The sequence below is a fragment of the Petaurus breviceps genome, unplaced genomic scaffold (assembly GCF_028583685.1).
Source record: "Petaurus breviceps papuanus isolate PSGF00001 unplaced genomic scaffold, PetGlider_PUasm1.0 90849, whole genome shotgun sequence".
In the NCBI taxonomy this organism is placed as follows: Eukaryota; Metazoa; Chordata; class Mammalia; order Diprotodontia; family Petauridae; genus Petaurus; species Petaurus breviceps.
This window is the reverse complement of record NW_027187361.1, coordinates 16,486,971-16,511,245: the sequence shown is the minus strand read 5'-3', so window position 1 is coordinate 16,511,245 and position 24,275 is coordinate 16,486,971. Positions and strand designations below refer to the sequence as shown.

Genomic DNA, 24,275 nt, shown 5'->3' with positions numbered 1-24,275 from the left:
TTTTTTTTACCTTGACCTGTGATTTCTTTGGTATAGGGAATTTACAATGAGGAAACTCTTTAACAATATAGATCAGCATTGCAACTTATGTAGTCTTACACAGTAGCCTGGGGCAGTGTGATGTTAAATGACTTGCTTATGGTTTAGTTTGTCAGAGGCAGGGCTTGAACTCTGGTCTTCCTGATTATGAAATTGGCTCTTTGTCCACTGAGCCACATTGCTTCTCAGCAATGTAAATGTGAGATTTTGAAAATGAGAAATGTGGAATAAATAACCAGTCATTTTTAGTTAACATTCTATTCAGTTAACATCAGCTTTTAAGTTACATAGGATTTTGTAAATAGTGGTGATCACCTGACTATAAAGGAATTTTATTTCATGGTACCCCAAACACTAATTCTTATAGACTCACCCCTCTGATGCCTAAGTATTTCTAGCATCCTGATAACCATTTCTATTCTACTCTGAGCTAGCAGTATTTGGAATTGAATGCTATCAGTCCTGTTCTTGGGCCTTTGGTTAAAATTCTGAGGGAAAATTCTATGTTGATTAGATGATAGAAATACTGACTAGTTACCATACTATATATACACACCATGAGAAGTGTTTCTTTCCTTCTTTTTCCTACCATACCTTGGTTGCAAATAATACCTTACATAGTGGTTTAATGTTTGTGAAACATTTCACCTATGTTCACCTCATCATACAATGAGACATCATCAGTAAGGCCGCACAGCCAGTCGTGAGCATCAGAAATCTGATTTGATCCCAAGTCTCTCGAGTCCAAGCCAGCACTTGTGCCACTACACCATTCATTACTACTTCCAGCATTTTAAAAACATAAATTAATATCAGGCCAGTTGTCTCAGACCAGACAAAGGCATCTAAATCTTAAGAGCTGGAAGGGACCTTAGTGGTCAAACTTGACTTCAGCATTTTGGAATCATGGGAAATCTGTCATCCCTTTGGGTGGAGGGAGTAGAAGGTGCATGTGAAGACAGCACCAAGGAGAGTGGTAACAGACTGGAAAAAGGGCAAAGTACCAAGAGGGCCTTTGTGCACTTGGGAGCTAGAGAAGAAGAAAATACAAAGCCTAAAGCCTTAGGCTGTGATGGCCAGCTGGGAGAACAGGTATACAGGTATCAATACTCGTGGCCTGAAGCAGCACTGCTGATTTCTCCAGTTTGCTGCTTGTGGATCTTGTGGCCTCGGCCTCTAAGATGGTGGATTGTAGTTGCTACGCTTTTTGTCTTTCAGTGTCAGCAAAAACCTGTGGAAATTGAAAATATGATGAACGCGCTTTTTAGAGGGACCTTTGTGCGGCGCTATCGGTAAGGATATTAGTTATTAAAAAAGCTTTAAAACAAGCTCATGTACATCATGTTTTCCATCAGTCTCCATTTGGACGTATTGATGCCGCTTTAATCCGTAGCGATGGATTCCTCTCCATCCCTCATCTTCCAGCATGATCTAAGTAGTTAAATCCTATCTTTTGTCATTTCCTTTCACATCTACCTTTTCTCTTCCCACTTTTCCTCTTATAAACACTTATTATTCCTTACCTAGTTTATTTCAAAAGTATCTTAACCAGCCTTTTCATCTCTAGTCTCTACTGTTCTCTTTCATGTTAGATAATTTTCCTAGTGAATAGCTTTGATCACATCAACTACCTTACTCAGAAACCTTTAGTAATTCTTTATTGTCCACTGTAGAAAGAAAATGGGCCCCAGACAGAAGACCTGTGTTCAGATACTGCCTCTGAAGCTTATTATCTTTGTGACCTTAGGCAAGTTATTTAACTTTCTTAGGCCTCACTTTCCTCATCTGTAAAATGAAAGGTGCAGCTAGGACTGGGACTAGAGACTAGAACTGTGACTTCATGGTTATAGGAAAATTTTTTGTGAGGAAACTCTTTACTAATGTAGGTCAGTACCTTCTCTGTAACTGACAGCTTAGAGAGCTGCCTAGAGCCTTGAGAGGTTGCATCACTTGTCCGAGGCCATACAGCTAGGATGGGTCATGGATGAGACTCGAACCTGGTTCTTCCTGGCTTTGCAGCTGACTCTCTGTCCACTATCACATGCCACTTTTGGATACTGTTGAATAAAGCCTGAACTCCTTAGTTTGGCATGTAAAGTTCTACACAATCTTATAGAAACTTCCTTCTCTTGATTCTTATCTTAATCTTCATTTCATGTCCTCTACAATTCAGGCAAAACGGATTACCTTTTTCCTTAACAAAATCTAAGATTTTTTTTTCTCTTCTTGTTCCTACCATTCTTTTTAGTTAGAATTCCACCCTTCCTCACACCCTATCCTCTCTGTTTGTGCTATATTGTTATATATTGCTACCTGTATTAAAAGTCTCATCTCAAATACTACTTTTCCCCAAGAAACTTTCCCTTTGTCTCCTTGTCCTTCTCTCTTAGCTATAACTGACTCCTCCCTTTTTGGAACTGCCATAGCAATTTTCAGTTGTTTGTCTGTACTTTCACTTCATTGTATCTTGACCACCACTTGGTTACTTTAAGCTGTTTATTTAGACTGCTGGTTGACTGGACTTTTGTAGATTTTAAAATAATTAAGGCTTGTTCTTTTATCAGTCCTTGGATTCTTGATTGAAAAGGATTGCTGGTATTTAGATTTTCTTTGCCTTGGCTAACACATATTTAAAAACTAGGTTAACTATTTAGAGTTTTGTTCTTATGTTTGGATAAGTTTTCAGACTTAAGTAATTTTAGTTACAAATGTACTTAGTACAAAATAATTTCTGTTTAGTTATTCATAATGCATTTCTAACCTTGTTTTCATAGTGACGTTATTCCTGAAATCAGAATTGTTTGCATTGAGGAGATGGGAAGTTGGCTGAAATTATACCCAAATATGTTTTTAAATGATACTTACCTGAAATATGTTGGTTGGATGTTATATGATAAGGTGAGTTTTCTTCCTTTTCTTGAAAAAATAAAACAAGTAGAAATTATTCTAAAAACTTATTACCTACCAATTGCCATTAGAATTGTCAACTTTTGTAGAATGATTTTTAAAGAATGTAATTTGGCACTCTAAACAAGTTTCTTTTACTCATAGATTGATTCAGTTGAAGTCTTTTGTATTATCACATTAATTCCTGAATATGCCCACTCCTTTTCCATACCTCCCACATACTTCTCTTGTAACAGAGTTAAAAAAAATTAGCAAAATCAACCCAATCATAGACTATGTTTGACCATAATATGTCCACCCATAATTCTCCACCTCTGAAATGAAACAAGAGAGTGCATTTTCTCATGTCTTCTCTGCTGCTAGGTTTGGTCATTATAATTATAACGTATTTTGATTTTATTGTTCTTTCTGTTTACATTGTTGCAGATGACAAGATTTATGTTTTTGAGATGACTTGGCGAACTCTCAATAAATTAAATTAAACTTGAAGCCTTATATTATTCCCAGATGGTTCAATTTTTTTCTTTGCGATGGGTTACTTTTGTTGATAGGAGACTGACACCATAAAGTCAGCAGAGCAAGCTCTCTGTATTTTGTGGTTAATAGCAACTGTATAGATCATTGTTTGCTTTGCTTTAAAAGGAAACCAGTGAAGCAGAAAAAAACAATTGACCAGCCACTTTAGCTCTGAAGACTGTTGTTTTGGAGAATCTAATAAAATTTTCAAATAATTCCTGCCTTGTGTTTTCCAGTGTTTTTTTTTTCTTGGTTAATTTCAGACTTTGTCTATTTCTTTGAAAAGGTAGTGGTGCCTGATGAATGTTATTATTTTAACTACCTGTGCTCTAAATGAAAAAGCATTGCAGGGCCTGCCTTGTAGGTTCTTTGCTTATTGGTTTTTTCTTAATCATTTTGTGCTGATGTAATGGAATCTTGGTGTAGGACATTGTAACCAACATAAATTGGGAAAAGTCTTATTCCTACATCTATTCTATTGAAGCAGTCCACTGGTTGCAGATAGAGGACAGGGGTGGGGCGAGCAGAGAGGATATAAGAGAATAATAGGAAAGGAAAATTAAGTTTAGAAAATTTCATATCTACTTCTCTCTTTTCTCCTCAGAAGCAAAAGGATAATAATACTAATGATGAATTTCCTCTTCACTTTCCAGACCAATTTTTGTGAATCACTTAAATGTTCACTGTTATTAAATAAGCCAAGCACAAATTCTGGTATATTGTTTAAAAAATTAATATCAAGAATATGTTTCTGAAATAGAAAGAAATATTTTGGGCTGTGGAGATGATGCCAGTGGCTAAACTGGTGTCTCCCTATTACCTGTAGGATAAAAACTCCCATATTTCACTTTTAAAGCCTTTTATGGCTTGGTCCTAGTCTCTTTTTTTTTTCTTCATTACACAATATTCTAAGGCTCAGCCTTAACTGGCCTTCTTTTTGCTCCTCACACGTGATCCTCCATCTCCCATCTCTAAGCCTTTGCCCAGGCTTTCGTTTATGCCAGGAGTGTCCGTCCTCCTCCCCTTCACCTCAGAGAACTCTTCACTTCTTTCGATTACCTCAGATACCACCACCTATAGGCTAACTAAGTGGGAAGTGGATAGAGACTCATCTTCCTGAGTTCAAACGTGGCCTCAGACGCTGACTAGCTGTGTGACCCTGAGCAAGTCACTTAACCCTGTTGGCCTTAGCTTCTTCCTCTATAAGAAGAACTGGAGAAGGAAATGACAAACCACTCCCGTGTCTTTGCCAAGAGGACCCCAGATCAGGTCACAAAGATTCAGAAATGACTGAAAAACCACTGAACCACCACCGCCTTCTATGTGAAACTTTTCTCCATTCTTCCTCCCTTATATTTATTTTGTGTATAGGTAACGCCATATATGTCATCTCTCTTGACAGAAGTTAAGCTTCTTAATAGCAGTCTATTTCATTTTTTGTCTTTGTGTCCCTAACACTTAGCTGAGTGCCCAGACTTTTTGGTTCATGCCAGACAGTTTTTGAGGGTTTGTTAAAGTGACTGTAAATATGAGAAGTTGTTTTTGGTCATGTTGATTGTGATTGGTAGCAAGAGTTTTCTTGTTTTACAGCAGGCAGAGGTGCGGCTAAAGTGCCTTCAGGGACTTCGAGGACTTTATGAGCGCAAAGAGCTTGTTTTTAAGATGGGCCTTTTTAATACCAGATTCAAGGTAAGCAGTATTGCTTCTTTCCCTTTTCATCCTTCCCCTGTTTCTTGTCACTGAGAATAAGTCTAGTTGCCCATCTTTTAGGAAATATGAATTTAGAACTCTTTCTGGCCTTCTCAGACTTTAGTGGGATTTTTGGAATGGAATAGTGTTTTTTTTTCTTTTTTTTTTAAGCAATTGGGGTTAAGTAACTTGCTCAAGGTTACACGGCCAGGTGTTTCTGGGTGGGTGCTAAGTGTCTGAGCCCGGGATTCCATCTCCAGGTCTTCTCAACACTGGAGCCGGTGCTCTTACTCGCTGTGCTACCTGGCCGCCCCAGGAATGGAATAGTGTTATTCTCTTTGGATTACTTGACAATAAAGGCATTCCTTTTCTTAAGTCAGTAGGGCTAATTCCTAGTGTTTGGCATACAGTAGGTATGTTTAATAAATGTTTATTCATTGATTCTAGAGAAGCCCTCGTGGATAGACTTATTTTTTTGTCTTGGTCAGGAACAGACAAACTGGATAGAACAAATCAATCAGCATTTTGGTTTTTAGTTTTTCTTTCAGTTTTCACATTCATTTGCCACTGTTAAACCTCACCCTTCAGATTGCTTTGTGATTATTTGGTAGTATAGTGGACAGAATCCTGTTTTTAGAGTCAAGAAAACCCAAGTTCAAATCCTTTCTTAGACACTTAATAGCTGTGTCTCTCTGGGCAAGTCTCTTATCCACTCTCAGCCTCAATTTTCTCATCTGCAAAATGAAAGTTGGACTTGATGAACTCTTAAGGTTCCTTCTTTCCTTCTTTTCCATTATGTTCATCTACCACAATTTGTTTAACCATTCCCCAGTTGTTGAGTATCTGCTTTATTTATGGGGGGAGAAAGGGAATTTATATAGTGCCACCTATGTTCCAGGCATTGTGCTAAGTGCTTTACAAATATTATCTTACCCATAAAACGGAAACAGAGCAGAATGGATTAAAAATTAGAATCCAACCATATGTTGTTTATAAGAGACACGTTTAAGAATAAGAGATACACATGATTAAAATGAAGTGTTGGAGTAGAATTATGTTTCAGCTGATTCAAAAAAGGCAGGAGTAGAAATTATGATCTCAGAAAAATAGATTTAATTAGACAAACCACAGGTGATAAAATAGATTTAATTAAAAAAGATCAATAGGGTAACTACATTTTGATAAAAGGTACCATAGGAAATGAAGCAATATCAATCAATACTGAACCTCTATGCATGAAATAGTATAGCATCAAAATTTTAAAAAGAAAAGTTAAATGAATTAACAGATAAAGATAAGATAATAGTATTATAATAGTAAGGGGCTTTAATCTTCCCTTCTCAGAACTTGATAAGTCTAACAAAAAATAAGTAAGAAAAAAGTCAAGAAAGTGGATGGAATTTTAGATGAGCTTGATAGGATAGCTATCTGGAGAGAATTGAATGGAAATAGAAAGGAATACACCCTTTTCTCAGTGGTTCATGATACTTCTACAAAGAGCGCTCTCATATTAAGACATAAAACTTACAGTTAAAAGCAGATATAGTAAAAGTATCTTTTTCAGATCATAATGCAATAAAATTATATTTAGTAAGGGACCAAAGAAACAAATTAAAAATTAATTGGAGAGTAAACCCAATGTTAAAGAATGAATGGGTTAACAAATCATAGAAACAATCAGTAGTTTCATTAAAGAGAATGACAATTGACATATCAAAACCTATGGGATAAAGCAAAAACAGTGATCAGTGGATAATTTATATCTAAAAACTTATATCAATAAAATAGAAAAAAAGAGTAGACCAATAAATTGGGTATATGATTAAAAAACTAGAAAAAGAACAATCTAAAAAATCCCCAATTAAACACTAAATTGGAAATCCTAAAGATTAAAGATGAGATTAAATAAAATTGAGTGTAAGAAAACCATTGCATTAATAAATAAAACGAAGAGCTGATTTTAAGAAAAAAATCCAATAAAAGAGAAGAAAACCAGATCACTGGTTTTCAAAATGAAAAGAATGAATAAATCACTAATGAAGATGAAATTAAAGCAGTTACTAGGAGTTATTTTGTCCAGGTATGTGTCAATAAATTTAACCATTTAAGTGAAATAGAATATTTACAAAAATATACATTTCCTAGATTAGCAGAAGAGGAACTAAAATATCTAAGTAGACTTATTTTAGAAAAAGAAATGGAACAGGCCATAAATGAGCTTCCTAAGAGAAGAGCATCAGGACTGGATGGATTTCAGATGAATTTCTATCAAACATTTAAAGATCAACTAATTTCAGTCTGAAATAAATTATTCAGAATAATAGGCAAAGAATCTTCCCAAACCACTTTTATGAAATAAATTATGATACTGATACCTAAACCAAGAAGAGTAAAAACAGAAGGAAAATTATAGACCAATTTCATTAATGAATATTGATGTAAAAATTCTAAATAAAATACTAGCTAAAGGATTACAACAATATATATCACAAAGATTATGCATTATGGCCTAGTGGGATTTATACCAGGAATGCAGGATGGTTTAATATAAGGAAAACTATTAACATTATTATATCAATAATAAAGTTTTTAAAAAATCATGATTATATCATTAAATGCAGAAAAAGCTTTTGTTAAAAAATATAATACTCATTTCTATTAAAAACACTTCTGGTGACTGTGAATATGTCCATGTAATTCTGAATTGCAGAATATAACAGACTCTCCACATGGAAAACAGAACCAAAACATTTATTCAAACATCAGAAAGTTGAATCCCAATACCAGAAAGCCAAATCCATCATAGCAACAAAGAAATCTATACACAGTAACAATGCAGGGGCACTGCCATCCCTAAGCCTTCCCCCTGGTAGGACCTTCCCACAAATGAACATACATAGCTTGTTGTCCGCTTCTTCTGTCTCCCTAAGCTCTTAACTACTATGACCAACTTCCTCTGGTTCTGCTCCACCCTTCCTGCTCCACCTATTCAGCAAGCTGCTCCCACCACAGGCTTCATGTGACTCAAACTCATGTGTCTTAGGCTTCCATGTGACTTAAACAGGTCGCATGGGCCTATTAATGAATGGGAAAGATCTCATTTACATTACCATTACAAAAGAAAGGAAGTTTAGCAGTACCATATCTTAAACTTTATTATAAGGCAGTAATTATCAAAACTATCTGGTACTGGCTAAGAAATAGAAAAGTAGAACAGAGTAGATGTACAATTAGAAGCAGCAGACAAATCTAGTAATGTTGTATTTTACTTGTAAGTACTTAAGATTTTGGAATTAGAATTCATTATTTGGTAAAAAATTGTTTGGAAAACAGGAAAACAGTATGGCAGAAATTGGGCATAGACCAATATCTTACACCATATAACTTAGATGTAAATAGATGTACTATGAGAAAATTTGAAAAACATGGAACATATTACTTCTCGAACTTATGGATAGGTGAATAATTTATGAATAAATGAGATAAAGAGCAGAGTGGGGTATAAAATGGATAATTTTGATTACATTAATTTAAAGGTTTTCATACAAATAAAAGAAATGTAGCCAAGATCACAAGGAAATCAGGAAATTGGGGGAAAAAATTTGTAGATAGTTTCTCACATAAGTCTCACATCTCAAATACATAAAGAACTTTGTCAAATCTATAAGAATACAAGTCATTCCCCAATTGATAAATTGTCAAAGGATATAAACAGGTAGTTTTCTAATAAAAAAATCAAAACAATTTATGGTAATAAAAAAATGCTCTAAATTATTATTGATCAGAGAAATTTAAATTAAAACAACCTTGAGATAACATTTTGCACCTACCAGATTGACTAAAAATGATTGAAGGGGAAAGTGACAAATTTTGGAGGGGATATAAAAAAATTGGGACTCTAATTCATTGTTGGTGGAACTGAACTGATCCTGCCATTCTGGAAAGCAGTCTGGAGTTATGCCCAAAGGGTTAATTAAATTGCCTATCCCTTTGATCCAGAAATACCACTATTAGATCTCTTTCTAAAGATGATTAGGGACCTAAAAAGGAAAAGAACCTACATGTTCTGAAATGTTTATAGCAGCTCCATTTGTGGTGGCAAAGAACTAGAAATTTCAGAGATGCCCATCAAAAAGGGAATGACTGGGGGTGGCTAGCTGGCGCAGTGAATAGAGCACCGGCCCTGGAGTCAGGACCTGAGTTCAAATCTGGCCTCAGACACTTAACACAAAAACTGGCCGTGTGACCTTGGGCAAGTCACTTAACCCCAATTGCCCTCCAAAAAAGGGGGGGAATGGCTGAAGAAGTTGTGATATATGGTTGTCATGGAATACTACTGTGCTGTACAGGATTGATGAGCTCAGTGATCTCAGAAGAACATGAATAGACTTACACAAAATCAAGACAAGTGAAATGAGCAGAACCAAGGGAATGTTGTATATAGTAATAACAATGTGATGAGTGAGTAAATCGTTGTGATTATTGTAAATAACCAAGTGAGCTGCAAGGGTCATATGAGGGGAGACTATCTGCGTCCAGAGAAGAAGCCAATCAATACAAGTGTGTGTGGAATGGTTTTACCTACACAGACATGCTTGTGTCTGATAGTGACTGTCTCAAGGGCAGTGGGTGAGGGGGGAAGAGCAAAAAAAGATTTCACATGGTCACTTTGTTATACATTTAAAAGGAAGAGCAGGTTGTACACAATGGAGTTTTAGTTTTATGTGTAGTCACCTTTTTAAAAGTTATACTTTTATGGAAATGCTTGTTTTATTCCACAAATTAAAAGCAAAATAAATAAAAATTAAAAAAACCCCAAATAAATATTACCTTAGTTCATCTGCACAGTAACCCTGTGATGTGCCCAGGTTCACAAAGTATCTGATAGGAGATTTGAACTCAGGTCTTCCTGATTGCAGACTCAGTGCTGTATCTGATTAGCCACCAGTTGTCTCTAATGCCGTATGGTAGATTGCATTTTGCTCTTGCAGAAATGGATGCTTTCATTACTTGTGGTTAATATTAGACCTTTCTGTTTTGACTTCCTTGGTCTTCTTTAGGATGTTTGGATCAAAGGGTAGTGTGAATGTCTTAGTTCCTTTCTTAACGTAATTCCAGATTGCCCTAAAATGTGTTGCTTTTGAATTGAAATAGTTATTTCTGAACTTTTGTTTCTGGCACAAGGGAGTGCTGTGCTCTTGGAGGTTAATTGAAGAGTTCATTTCATTAGGTATTTATGGAATACCTACTGTATGCCTAGAGCTGTATAACTAATGAAAATATAACAGATGTGTCATGTATTTCCTGGCCTCAAGAACTTTTCAATATTTCTGGGAAGAAAATGTGTGCATGAAACAGATGATAGTATGAGTTCATATGTAACAGATAATTTAGTACCATGACCATGGAGTGATGGGACTAGAAGAACCTCCTGAAGGATTGATGCCTTGTGCAGTGATCTTGTTATATTTCTAATAAAATGAATTATGGTGGAGTAGGCAGGAGGAGACATTCTTGGATCTTATTTCCGTAATTGGAATTTTGCTTTCTAAATGACATACACAGTAGGTTGCAAGTGACATGGTGGGTATTGTCAATTATGAGTTAGTAGTTATGGATCAGTCACCTAGAATTGTACTTGTTGCTGTTGGGGATACAAAAAGAAATATGACATGATTTCTGCCTTAGAAAGACAGAATCGACCTGCAAAAACAGTATGTCCCCTAAACATGGTGTGGTTGTGATATGATTATGTAATTTAGATCAGAAGTAACAGATCTCTACAATCTAATCACTTTTCTAACACTACAGTGAACAATTAATTAAGAACCATTTATTAGGTACTTATTATGGCATTGTGCTATATATCCATAGACATCCAAAGACAAAACTGAAACTATTCCTGCCCTCAGTGTGCTTACATTCTGTTAGGGAAGGCAACAAAATAAATACAAGGTAACTTTGGAGGGAAGGTATGGTACTAGCAGTTAGGGGATATCAGGAAAGGTCTCGTGTAGGAGGTGGCAATGGATTAATCTAGGGCAGGGGTGGGGAACCTGTGATCTTCTAGGTCTTTGGGTGCAGCCTTTTGAATGAGTCCAACTTTTATAGAACAAATCTTTTTATTAAACAGATTTCTGTGAAGCTTGGATTCAGTTGAAGGGCCACACTTTAGGACGCAGAGGGCGACATGTGGCTTTGAAGCCACAGGTTCCCCACACCTGATCTAGGGATTCTAAGAGGTGGTGGTGAAGAGGAAAGTATTTCAGACATGGAGGACCACCTTTGCAACATGGTCCCTCCTTTGAGTTTTTTCACTTTAATGGATGTGAAAGTTGTATTAATGTCTATTTCTCTGATTATTAGTGGTTTGGAATCCATATTGTGCTGTGTTATATGGCTGCAGAAACAGAACCTGAAATGTTAGCTGCCTTTTGGTCCTGGTTGTTAAAGGCTCACGTTTCTTCTTTGGAAAACTTTTCATAAGCTTGTACTAACTGCTTATCAGAGAATGGCGCTTAATCTTAGAGATTCATGTCACTGCTCCATAGATTTTTGGATGACAGGCTTTTATCAGCTACATTTAAAGCAAATGTATAGTTCTCCCATCTATGGTATGTTTTCTAATTCTGGCTGCAGTGATTTTTTTGTGTATGTGTAAAAAATATTTCAGTTTTTTGTATTATTGAGATTTCTTGTGTCTTAAAACCTGTTATCCTGTGTCTATTTTTGAATACTATTGATTTTTCTGAAGGATTATAATACACTATTGTGCTTAAGAAACACGTGGTAGTTATTTTTGAAGGTAATAATAAAATTCAAACAACTTTCATTTAGTAGTACATAGCAATACATTTGTTACTGATATTAAAAAATAGTTATTGTTACTTGAAGAATATCTTGAACAAAATGTGTTATTTTCCTTTTTTTTTGTCATTTTGCATCTAATAGAGTCGAATTGTTTCCATGACTACAGACAAGGAACCTGAAGTCGCTGTTGAAGCCATGAAACTTGTGATGCTGATGGTCCTGTAAATATCTTTTCAAAATATATCTTCTTTATTGTTTGAATGGTATAGGCCTAAATGTAAAAGAATTGGACATACAGCATGCAGTAAGCTATGGATAAAATTATCGGTTCTTGTATATTCTGGGAGATATGGCACAACATTCATAGGCAAACAGCTTATAGGTAAAGTTAATGGGTTGTAACTTTCTTGTGACTGAGTTAAGAAAATTTTCTTTGTTAAGTCCAGTAAAGTGATTTTAGATAAGATAATGAATTTAACTTCATTCTACCTACTATGTACTAATTACATTTCTAGCTATTGTGTTTAGTTTCTAAGAAGCTCTACCAGATTTAAGGATCTTTTAAAAAGCTTTCATTCTCAGATCTTAAGGTGTGCATTTGTTGACCTTGGCAGGATTTGTGATGGAAAGTAGCTAAACATAATAGCTGTCTGCATTGGGGAATATCTTAATATGTGTATCGTTCTCTGCTATCTTTTACTAAGATTTTGGGCCCATCTCTAAAGTTTGTAGTCTCGATAAACCTGTTGTCTGATGTATTGTTCAATAATTATGTATTTAAGGACCTACTATGGGCCTGACACTGTGAGGATCCAAGGATATTAGTAAGTAAAAAAAAATAGTTTTTACCTTTGAAGTACTTGAAGGATTTATTGTGCAGAAGAGGCGTTAAACGTGCTCTCTTTGGCCCTCCTGGTCAGAATTGGAGCAGCAACTGAGAGTTGCAGAAAGGTAGATTTTGAGCAGATATAAGGAGTATCCTAACAATCTGAGCCGTCCACAAAGGTTTGTATTAGTAGTAGGTCATTAGTTTCCTAACACTAGAGGTCTTCAAGCGGAGGTTTCATGTCTTGTCAGAGATATTGCAGTGGAAATTTCTGAAATGTTCAGTTACTAAGTGAATACTGTGTCTGGAATCCAAGGACCTAGGTTCAAGTCCTGCCTCTGATGCTTACTTATTTCTGTGACCATTGGTAAATCACTTAACATTCCTGAGCCTCAGTTTCCTTGATTTTTAAAAGGGAGTCTTGGAAGAGATGGCCTCTGAACTCCTTCCAGCACTAGGTCTGTGATCTTCTGATCTCTGAGGTTCCTTTCAGCACTTACGAGTCTGTGATTTTGTTATGTGATTTAGCTGGGTAAATGAGAAAAAAAAGTGAACAATGAGAGGATAATTTCAAGCAGCATTTGAGCAAATCCCTGTTAATTTAGTAGAGACTTCAAGTTTTGGGAGAAATTAGGATCAGGGAAAGATTGTAAAACAGAGAAGCATGGCATAATAGTGTAGTTTGCCATTTTGTAGGATAAAAAGTTTTTTTTTGTAATTCTAATGTAAAACACCATGTACCATAAAAGCTAGAGCTGAGAAAGTTAATTTTAGTAAAAAGTATGGTTGAACTGTGGGGAAATATATTTCCTTTCATGTCCAACCTGCACAGAGAGTTAAGTTTCGGAGTTTGCATGTTATTATCTAGACCATATGACTTCATGAAGTAGTAGGAAGCTAGCTGGCTGTCATTCCCACGTGAGAATCGTCTGATTTTTATTGGGCCCAATTATCTAGAAAAATCATTTATTGACTCATAGGATTTAGAATTGGAAGAGATCTTAGACGTCATATAGTCTAACAACACTTCCCCCTTTCCCATTTTTTAGATGAGGAAACTGAAATCTATAGAAGTTAAATGCCTTGTTCATGGTCACTTGGGTAGTAAAACTGGAAAATTTCCTATCTGCTAAGTTATTGCTGTCTCTGGCTAGCTTCAGTTCAACTTCAGTGTTCAGTTGTGTCCTTCAAATAAATAGTGTATAGTAAGAATAAGAATTAATGTAATAGTTTAATTTAAAAGATAAACCTTACCTTAAAAATTTGCTGTAGAGGATGAGAGAAAACACTTTTATTTAAGTAAATAAGTTTTATTGGAAGAGCCATAATCTAGTCTTTAAGAAACTTTTTTTTTAAATTTTTTAAAGCAATCGGGTTTAAGTAACTTGCTCAGGGTTACACGGCCAGTTATTTCTGGGTGTGGTGCTAAGTATCTGAGCCTGGATTCGATCCCAGGTCATCCTGACACTGGGGCTGGTGCTCTTACTCGCTGTGCTACCTGGCCGCCCCTAAGAAACTTTTCAAAAAGGAATGAAGAAGAAATTCTAACTGTGCAAACCCAGGTGCTCTTCATTTATTGTAGCTGTCATGGGCCTGAACTGTCCTGAGTCAGTTCACAGATGGCGTGCCTTGCTGACTTAGGCCACTTTTGCCCAGTCAACCTAGGTTGACATGGGAAGAGAAGCTGCTAAAAAATTAACCCAATAAAAGACAAAATGTTCCTGCCTTCTTAGCAACTGTTTTTCCTTCTGGTACAAGCCAGGTTGAACAGAACTGTAAGGGTTCTTGTTAGGTGGAAGCATTAGCTTGATTGGAGAAGAAAGGGAAAGAATGATACGTAAAATATCCCACTGTTAGTGTTTTGGCTTCCAGACCAGAACTAATTTTATATTCCACATAGTTTAGTAAAAAAGAGGTTTTTCTTGGAAGAACAAAAAGTAATGAATTAATTAGATTTTATGCTGAGTCATGAAGTGAACACGGGCCTGGACCACCCTTTGTAACCATTTGTTTGTGTTGCTTCATTTTTTCCAGTTCATATTGAGGCCAACAGGGCTGCCACTGTAAGTATGCTGATTGTATCCTCTGAATCAGTGTGTGATTTGAGCTAAGATGCTGCCAGGAGGCAGCATGGCCCTGGAATCAGGAAAGGTGTCCAGGTCCTGGCAGCCCACCATTATTTAATGCCCAGTGACATAGCCATAGGTAATTCACTTCCATTTTGTGAACCTCGGTTTTCTCATCTATTGAATGGAAAATAATATTTGAGCTCTCTCTCAAGGTTATTTGAAGAAAGCACTTGTAAAAACGCATGAAATGATTTGAATATGAACTTTTATTTTTTTACCAAATAGATCATCTTGATTGAGTGCAGTTAGGGCAGGGTCCAGGGGTAGATACTGGGGAGATGTACCTAAGGAGATGAAATGGTCATCTCCTAGGAGTGAGGATATGATAGTATGATAGGAAACTCTTACGTATAAGCCTAAGAGTTGGAGGGATTTAATATGGGGGGGGGGGTTGGGCAGTGGAAATCCACTTTTTGATTCTGGGATATAAATGATAGATCTTGTGTGGATTTCTAGTCCTGAGTGCCCTGGGTGAATCCAGCATCTCTCAAGGAAGTTCTCATCACTGGACTTAAGAGTGCTTTTAGTGTCTTCAGAATCATAGAATCTTGATGCCTCTTTTATAGATCAAGGAACCGAGGCCCAGAGAGTCAATAAGAAATGTGTTGTTGGGTCACATGGTGAGTCAGTGTCAAAGCCAGTGTTCCACAGGTCCCTTGCATGCCAGCTGAGTGCTTGTCACATGGTATCAGTCACCATGCCAAAAAAGCAAGGTTGTCCCCTGGATGCTGCTGCTCTCTAAAAAATCATTGGGTATGTTGCCTTTGTAGCCACTGGGGGGTGCCTAGCTCCTTTCTAATACATCAGCCCTTGGAAAGTTTCAGATCGTCATCTTGGACCTCTAGTGATAGAATAACTTTTAGGAAATTTGATGGGAGATAATGGAAATTCCACTTAGAAATGGAATTATTTTTTTTTACTCATTGCTCATAAAATTATTTCTTTGATTGGGTTGTGGTAGGACAACTAAACTTAACATACTCCAGCACTCTTTCTACTGACCTTTAAATGGAACATTTCAGCTTTTAGTAAACAGAGGCCAGATGATGAAAGTGCAGGGCGGCACCATGTTCTTACTTGTTCTGGTGCTGCCCCATTGTTAAAACCTAGTAACGTGTTCTGGTCAGTCTCCTCTTTGTTGTCCCCCGGAACCAACAAGCTCTGTGTTTACGTTGCAGCTGTTGGAAGTCTTACTGAAAATCTTGGTGAGCTTATGTGTTGGCTTGAATTGCTAGTACAAGACTTGGGTACAGAGTTCAGGCATAATGTTTTTTGACAATTAAGGAAGGCTAAAATCAGACGTTACCTAGTTCCACATCCCTCACAACTGGTGGTCCAGCCCTTGGCAGGAAGGCCTCTTCTGATGTTGAGCTCATCATCTTCAGAGACTGCCCACTCCACTTTTAAATAGCTGTAATTGTTAGGACATTTTTCTCTATATCAAACAAAGATCTGGCTCTGCAATTTTCAACAGTCATTCCTAGCTCAGTTTGATTGAACACCCATTTTAATGTAATGTCTAACAATAATAGCAGCTCACATTTATATGGTTCTTTAAAGTTTGCAAAGCTTTTCACAACTGCCCTGTGATCCAGGTGCTGTTATGCCTCCATTTTACAGATGAGATAACTGAAGCTGGGAAGTTCAGTGACTTACCTATGGACACAGAGGTAGGGCTTATCAGAGGTGAGACCCAGCCTACAGTCACTTCCAACTCCTAGTCCAATGTGCATTCCTCTGTATGCTCCCGCTTGCAGTGTGCAAAAACACTCTGCTCAGTGCTGTAGATACAAAGAAAAATTGAAACCATGCCCGCCCCCAGGGACTAGCGCTTTCCTAGTTCTATAGTAGGAAGATGAAACCAAACAAGTATAATCCCACTTTTCTGTGATAATTCCTTAAAAGACATGAAGTCAGCTGCCATGACCTCTTCGACTGTTCCTGTATGGCTTGCCTTTAATTCTTTTCATTCTGGTTGTCCTCATTTGCATGTCAGTCAGTGTCCTTCCTAAAAGGTGATGCCCAGAATTTGACACAGTATTCCTGATGTGGCCTGAACAGAGCTCGGAGAGCAGTTGCACTCTTACCTCCTTCATTCCAGACACTGTAGTTTTATCAGTGTAGCTTAAAGCTGCGCTAGGATTGTGACTGCTGCGTCATTCTGTTGACATACATTGAGTCGGCAGTCTGTCAGAACAACAGTTTCATGTGAATATCCAGTCATGTTTTCCCATATTGTAGTTGTGCAGTTGATACTTATTGTTCATGGAAAGGGTTCATGCATTTGTCACTATTACAGTTCACCTTATGAGATTCGTCCCATCTTTCTAATCTACTGAGATACCTTTTGGATCTTGTTTCTGCCAGTGTCAGTAACTCTCCCTCTCAGGTTTATGTCACCTGTAAATCTGACAAGCACGCTGTCTCTGCATCTTTATTCGTGTAGTTGATAAAATTATTGAACATACCAGGGCCAATGATAAAGCCTTGTGGTACTGTTAGCAAACTTAAATTAGTTTGACATCAGTTTGTTACTTACCACTTCTTGGGTCTACTCATTCAACTGGTTCTAAATAATCTAGTGCTGCTTGAAACAATTTGCAAGCTGCCATAAAACCTCTCTTTCCTTTGAGTATAAATTAGTTAACAAACATTCCTGCTGGCTAATCCACGATAGGGATTTAGTTACTGCATCTGTCATTTCTGTCTCATGCTATGAATGCAGCTGAAGCAGAAGGCCCCAATTGTTCATGTAGATTATTAGGAAATGTATATGGGACAAGAAGTAGAGATCCAACTGGGAACTGGAGGATCCCATTGTCAAAGCTAGCTTTGGCCACAAGTACACGATAAACACTTCGTGGAAACTTGGATGAAATGCTTTTATTTGGGGCATGGTAACTTTCTAGTGTTGACTCAGCTGACTTTTGTGGCTAGAATAGTTTTAATTCACTGTCGAAATAGCTGTTCTATCTAGATGAGTAGTGGAAAGTTGATTGGTTTATGCATTCTTTTGTGTATCAGCAGTTCAGAAATGGTTCATATATAATATTTGCTTTGAAATGAAATTAAAAGGGACTCAAGATGAACTCTGTGTGTGTGAATGTGTGTGAGTGAGTGTGTATGAGTGTGTGTGTGTGAGTGTGTATTTCTTCCCTTCCCCACTCATTAACTTATGAGGAAAATGTTAGAATTTACTCTAACCAGTATATTTTTGGGAGAAAAAATCCCTGTGGAATTCCTCCTACACTTGAAATATAATGTTATATCTTCACCTTTGTTCAGACTACGCGATCTCAGGAATCCCTTGTAAAAACTTAATTTTAGACTTTATTTTTATTTTGTTAAATTTATTGGGCTGTAATACTAAAGATAATAGATTAATTTATATTAGAACTTCCTCCTAGTACATATTAGAACTGTACTTAATTACAGTATTTCTTTCTATTTCTGAAAAGCCCAGGATGGGAACCTGACTTGGGGTCTATTAAATTCTTGGATGATAGAAATCAAATGAGTCCAGTGTTTAAAACATGTAGTTTCTACCAAGAGTTCTCTAATAGCATGGGATTTATTGCATGGGGAAAAAACTTGTGCATGTGTTCAAAATGTTTGCTGTTTAGATTTCAGAAATTTCATAAAAATGTTTCTTAAAAGATTATGAGGAAGAAGCAGGAAATGTACATAACTTTTGTCATTTTAAATTTTCCTTTTTTTTGTAGAGCTCACCATTTGTGTAATGGAGGTTATTTCTTTCTTTCCCAGTAGGCACACAAGTTCCTGCTGAAAATAGCTGTAGCCTTTTACACTCTGATAAGGGAAAATATTCCCTTTAGATCTAGTGGGGTTGCTGTGATCCTAATTTTACATGCAGCATAATGAGCCTGGAGAGAACAGGCTGGTGATTTTCTTCTCAGGACAGTGACTGATTAAAGGAAGTAAAATGTGTGCCCACTGTCGTCTCCTCCTTGAGTAGACTAGAAGGAATATGGTTATCCGAATCGAGGTTGGCTACTTGCCCTTGAGGTTCAGAAAATAGTGGCAATCAAGCCTCAGTTAGAATCAAGGGGAGGGGGTAGTGCTGCCTGACCTTGGGTTAAGTTCATTCAAATCGACTAGGATGTGGGGGTGGTTTGTTTGAGGATTTGTGGCTCACATTAAGTGCTATAAGTTACCCTGGTGATAAGGCAACAAGTGCTAAAAGCTAAGCTGGCTTTAATTTAGCCTTGGGAATAAGCTTTCCAAATCTGCCAGCCCACATATATTTTCACCAGTGTTGCATCTCCTGGAATTGACTTTATCCAGGGCATGACTTTTAGGATGTAACATCCTACCTTCTTGAATACGATTAGGGTGGTAATATTAATTATTTTCATATAAATAAAATATAAGTAACATTTTTATAGGATGAATGTAAACCCTACAGATTAGTGTGGTGGTGTAAATTAATGTTGATACTTTTTGCTGGCCTGCCATCCATTGACCAGATTTACCTTGCTTTCTCAGCATTAGGAATGGTGTGCTCCTGCTTTGGGGTCAGGTAATGTATGGTTTTTTATTTTTTAGGTACCAGCTGGGCAAGTGGAAACAATTATATGGGAAGCCATCTGTGTTTTTAGATTGCCAAATGCAACTTATCTGATGTATTTTTTTTTTTAGTAGTAGTCAACCACCAAGTAAATTACAAGAATAATAATTTTGAAAAATATACAGGGTTTGATTTCTAATACATATACATCTGCCCAGAAGCTAATGGATGGCATAGGAAATATGACCTATAGATTTCTGAACATTTACAGTTGTGAACTATTTACAGTTGCTGTAGAAAATCTTAAGGAAAAGGCATATTTTTGAATGAGGGAGGAAGGTGGCTCCATAGCATTCATTGGCATTTGTTGAAAGATTAAGTGTGAGCAGAGGGTCACTGTATCATTCGATCTGGCATTTTGAAGAAGTGATTATTGGGGTGTGGGGATTATAGCCATCTCTCTTGGAATGTAAGAAGTCGAAGATTTGCAGATTGCTGTGGGAGTGAGAGAAAGGGAGGCAACAAGACAAGAATTTGTAGAGTTCTTCTCTCTACCCCCCCACCCAGGGCCCCATTGCTGTACCCCATGACATAGTTATACTGTGGCGGAAAGGATACTCCTATTATATCATAGTGTTGGTATGCAGAAATGATACTTATTTTTAGAAGCCTAAGTCCTGGAGGCTTAACCTTTATTGGACGCTTGGCACTCTGAATTCCTCAACTTTAAGACCCTGGTTATTACTGTCTATGAGATTTTTTTGTTTTTTGAGTTTTGTTTTTTGTTTTTCGGGTTTTTTCTGTAGGGCACTCAATTCTTTTGACTTTGGTGTGTGTATATCTTAAAGAAGTAATGGTGTCACTGTTAATTGGATCATAAGTAGGAACTCTGTATCTCTTTTTCTGGCCTTCAAGAAAAATAATCTGCTTTTTATTCTTCTTTGACCTTCCTCATTCTGTTTCCCTACCTTCTTCCCCTCTAAGAAATCTTGGTTTCAAACAAGTAGCTGATGGCAACCCTTCAAAGGTGAGAGAAAGTAGACTTATGTATTTCTCTTTTTCTGGTTGGGCAGAGAAGAGGAGTTGAGACTAGGACCTTTTTTGGTAGTTGAGGGGTTTCATTTTATTTGAGGAATGTCTTAAGCAGCTGTAGAGCAGGACAAGAGAGGGTAGTAGGCTCTCTGCACATGGTTATGGTCAGCAAATGGCTTGGCTCATAGACTGCTGGATAGGAGAGGATTGTCATGCCTCTGTGACTTTCTTTCTGATTGGGCTGCCAAGAGAATTGAATTAGAGGGCAAAGATAGTTTTCATGCTTCAAGAGACAGACTGGCAGCATGCCTAGGTGCCATCTCTATCTTCCTTTGCTTCCAATAATAATGTGTAAACAAGAACATGCTGTTTGCAACAGTTGATGGATTCCTTTGCACTTCTATGTGGCTAAAGGATTTAGTAAATAAGGGCTGTTTCATGGGGCAAGTACTGCAGGTCTGTAACCACCTTCACTACATAGTTTGTCCTTCTGTCAAACTGAAGGAAAAGTACAGATAGTGGTTATATCAGAAACTTAGGCTGTGAAATCATAATTAGTCTCACTCTGCAGTAGCTTCTTATTTAGATTATGCCTTTGATTCCTTCCTTAGTTATTTAAAAAAAATATAACAATTTTTGGTTTCTAAGATGGCTGATGGAATGTGAAATTGTATGTGGATGATATCCTTTCTAGACAATGTAGTGTATTTGAAAAAACAATGGATTTAGAGTCAAGAATATTCCAGGTGTGAATCTTGGCTCAGCTGCTTACTACCTACCTGTGTGATCTCAGCCAAGTCCCTTCACCTTCCCTAGCTTCCTTTTTCCTGTCTATAAAACCAGGGGGCTGAACTAGATGTTCTCTAAGCTCTCTTCTGAGGTATACATTCTGTGGTTCTTTTGTTTTTAAAGAACATTCCCCTTCATGTCTTACAAAAGTGTTAGAATACAGTGTAATATAGGGCTTTGAAAAATACAATGTGCTGTATGAACTTGAGGGAGGAAAGTGATCGATATGTCTTTTTCTTTTCCTTTTCTTGATGCATTCATCTTCAGTCTGTGTGAATTAAGGCGAATCCTCAAGGAGGAAAATACTGGAATTTCTCAGGTTCACTCTGGTAGGCGCTCTGCCTTTCCCCATAGGCTTCTAGCTGTTTTCTTTGTCAGTGGATAAGCAGCCATTTGTTAAGTGTCCACTGTGTGCCTCGTATTGGCTTGGTGCTGGAGATACAAAGACAAAAGGGAAACAGTCCACAGCGTCACAGAGTCACAGAGTACGTAACCGAAGAGACAACGTGCATGCCTATGTACAGAATACCGGTATGCATACACAAGATGTGGAAGGTGACTTGGGGAGAAGAAACCAGCAGGTGGGGATGGTAGGGATAGGCCATATGGGAAAAGTTCCCTCAAGGCGTTTACATCTAACACCCGAAAGCAGGACTTCACCTTGGGGAGACTGTGTCCCCAGAGCCGTGCAGCAGTCCAGAAGGAAGCCATGCACTGAGAGGGGGAAGAGTGCAGGTGCCTGTGGGTGGCCTTCTGAAGGAGGTTAGCCACAAAGGGCAGAAAAGATACAGGACAGCAGCTAGCAGGGAGGAAAGAATCAAGTGACTGTTTTTTCAAGATGGGGAAAACAGGCATGTTTGTAGGCAGCAGGGATGGAACCAGCACACAGGGAGAGATGAAAAATTCATGCTATTGGAGGGATGACAGAGGGAATAATCTGTTGGAGGAGATGAGATGGAATGGGATTGTTTGAGTAGAGGGATTAACCCTGCTAAGGCTTCCTCCTCACAGCATGAGGGAACAGCCAGTACAAAAGTATGGAGATGGGAACTGAACTGTTGTGTGAACCTTTGCTAGAAGACCAGCATGACTAGATCCTAGAGTAAATGGAAAGAAATTGTGTCTAATAAGGCTATCAAAATAGGATACAGCCAGTTGGTGAAGATCTTTCAGTGTCAAACAAGATTTAGATTTGATCCTAGAGGTGATAGGAAGCTACTGAAATATATTGAGTATAAAAGAAGGTGGGGAAGACTTGGTCGTGGACATGGTCAGACTTACTCTTTAAGAGAACAGTTTTCATACTTGTGGGACTTGAGGCAGGCAGACCAGTTACAAGTTGTTTGCAAAAGTCTTACACAAGAACAGATGAGGGCCCAAACTGTAGGGGTGACTGTTAGTGGTGAGCTGGAAATGAATGCAAGAGATGTTGTGGCAGTAGAAATGGCAAGATTTGATAACTGGTTGACTGTGGAGTAAGGCAGAGAAGTCAAGAATGACAGCAGAGTTTTGAACCTGAGTGAACTATAGTTCTTGCTAGCTGGAGAGTACATGGCACTCAAGGCAAAACTATGGAAATCTTGTTTATTTTGCAGATCCCACATTGTAGTCATCTTTGGCTCTCACCTTTTTTTACTCCACTTATCCAATCAGTTGTCAAGACCTGACCCCATTTTTTTCATTCCTATTGCCATTACACTAGTTTAACCCATCATTGTCTTTAGAGACCATTGCCTCTAATCTCTCTCCAATGCACTCCGTCTTTAATTTCCCAAGTAAATTAACTTGTCTTATTGCACTGCTAGTCTGACTCTGGGCTCACTGCTCTTTCCATGGCTCCCAAATACTCTTTTATCTGGACCTTTCTGTGATTATAGATGTCACATTTTGCCTTGTATTATAGTACACATAGTATTACAGTATTTACACACTAGCCCTGTATTAGAGTGTAAGTTCCTTAAAGGTGAGGTCTGTATCTTATTTTATTTTCATGACCTAGAGTCTTTTAGAAAGGTATTTAATAAGCATTTAATAATTACTGAATTTGATCAAACAGTTTTTTTTGAAACATTTCCATTGGAATGTTCAATGACTTTAGCACTACTTTAGACAAATTTATTTGCCTTATTTGGGAAAGCCTTACTTTTACCTTTTCTCATTCTTTCTTTTTCCTTTATCATAATTCATGCCACTGGACAATTCTCTGCATGTATATGTAGAATTTTAAAAAAGAAAATGGAACCATTGATTCATCTGACAAACTATAGATCTGAATAATTTGAGATCTTGTTTCCCACAAAATTATTCTGTTTAAAGACAAAAGCCATAAATCTATTAAGCTATGCTTAGTGGCAGAATTCCTTGGAGTGTCTAATTTACCATCTGCCACTCTCTGAAAATAGTTTTGAGTGTTTTACTGGGAGGACGAGTGTAACTGGATCATATGGGCAGTTGGAAAAATGTGCTGTTGTACTGAAGAGTTTGGAAAGCCATGATCCTCTTGGAAGCTGGCTTGTGAATAGGCCTGCTGGAGGAAAGAGCTTTCTTTGTGGGCATATGCTCTGCAAAAGACAGCCCTGAGGTGTAGGGTTCAACTAGAATTTTAGCACAATAAGTGAAAGATGATTTTGCCACATGACAGTGTTGGTTTTCTCAATATTGACTGTCACGGGATGTTCAGCAGTCATTGACAAATAGCCTTTCTGGTGAGGAATCTGGTTTCTATTTCCCTCCTTGTTCCTGGTAGCATGACATTGTAGAATAATCTCTTTTTCTGAGAGCCAATATTACACCATAACTCTGTATGTTGAAGAACATAATGTTTACCTCTAATGTATTTTATAACACATAATAGACTGTTAGAGCTGAGGAAAAAGCACAGTTTTCCCATTTTACGGATAAGGAAACTAGGGTCCATGAAGGTTCTTGAAATCAATGGTTTTCAAAGTCTTTAGCAGTAAAGCTTTACCTTTTATGTGCTAAGCACTGGGCGTACAAAGACAAAAACAAA

At 37.4% G+C, this 24,275-nt stretch overlaps 1 protein-coding gene across 7 annotated transcripts in view; it reads left to right on the top strand.

Annotated features, from left to right (window-relative positions):
- LOC138149702 (cohesin subunit SA-2-like) overlaps window positions 1-24,275 on the top strand; it is a 124,024-nt gene that overhangs the window by 22,118 nt on the left and 77,631 nt on the right. For 6 of the 7 annotated variants that reach the window (XR_011165400.1, XR_011165401.1, XM_069072905.1 and 3 more), the window contains 4 exons: window positions 1,258-1,331; window positions 2,814-2,937; window positions 5,053-5,151; window positions 12,103-12,182. Coding sequence is in view for 5 of the 7 variants with exons in the window: in XM_069072905.1 (XP_068929006.1) it covers window positions 1,258-1,331; window positions 2,814-2,937; window positions 5,053-5,151; window positions 12,103-12,182 (377 nt within the window). In the remaining 2 variants the exon portion in view is untranslated. The remainder of the gene's footprint in view (window positions 1-1,257; window positions 1,332-2,813; window positions 2,938-5,052; window positions 5,152-12,102; window positions 12,183-24,275) is intronic. The other variant, XM_069072904.1, reaches the window with a different exon arrangement.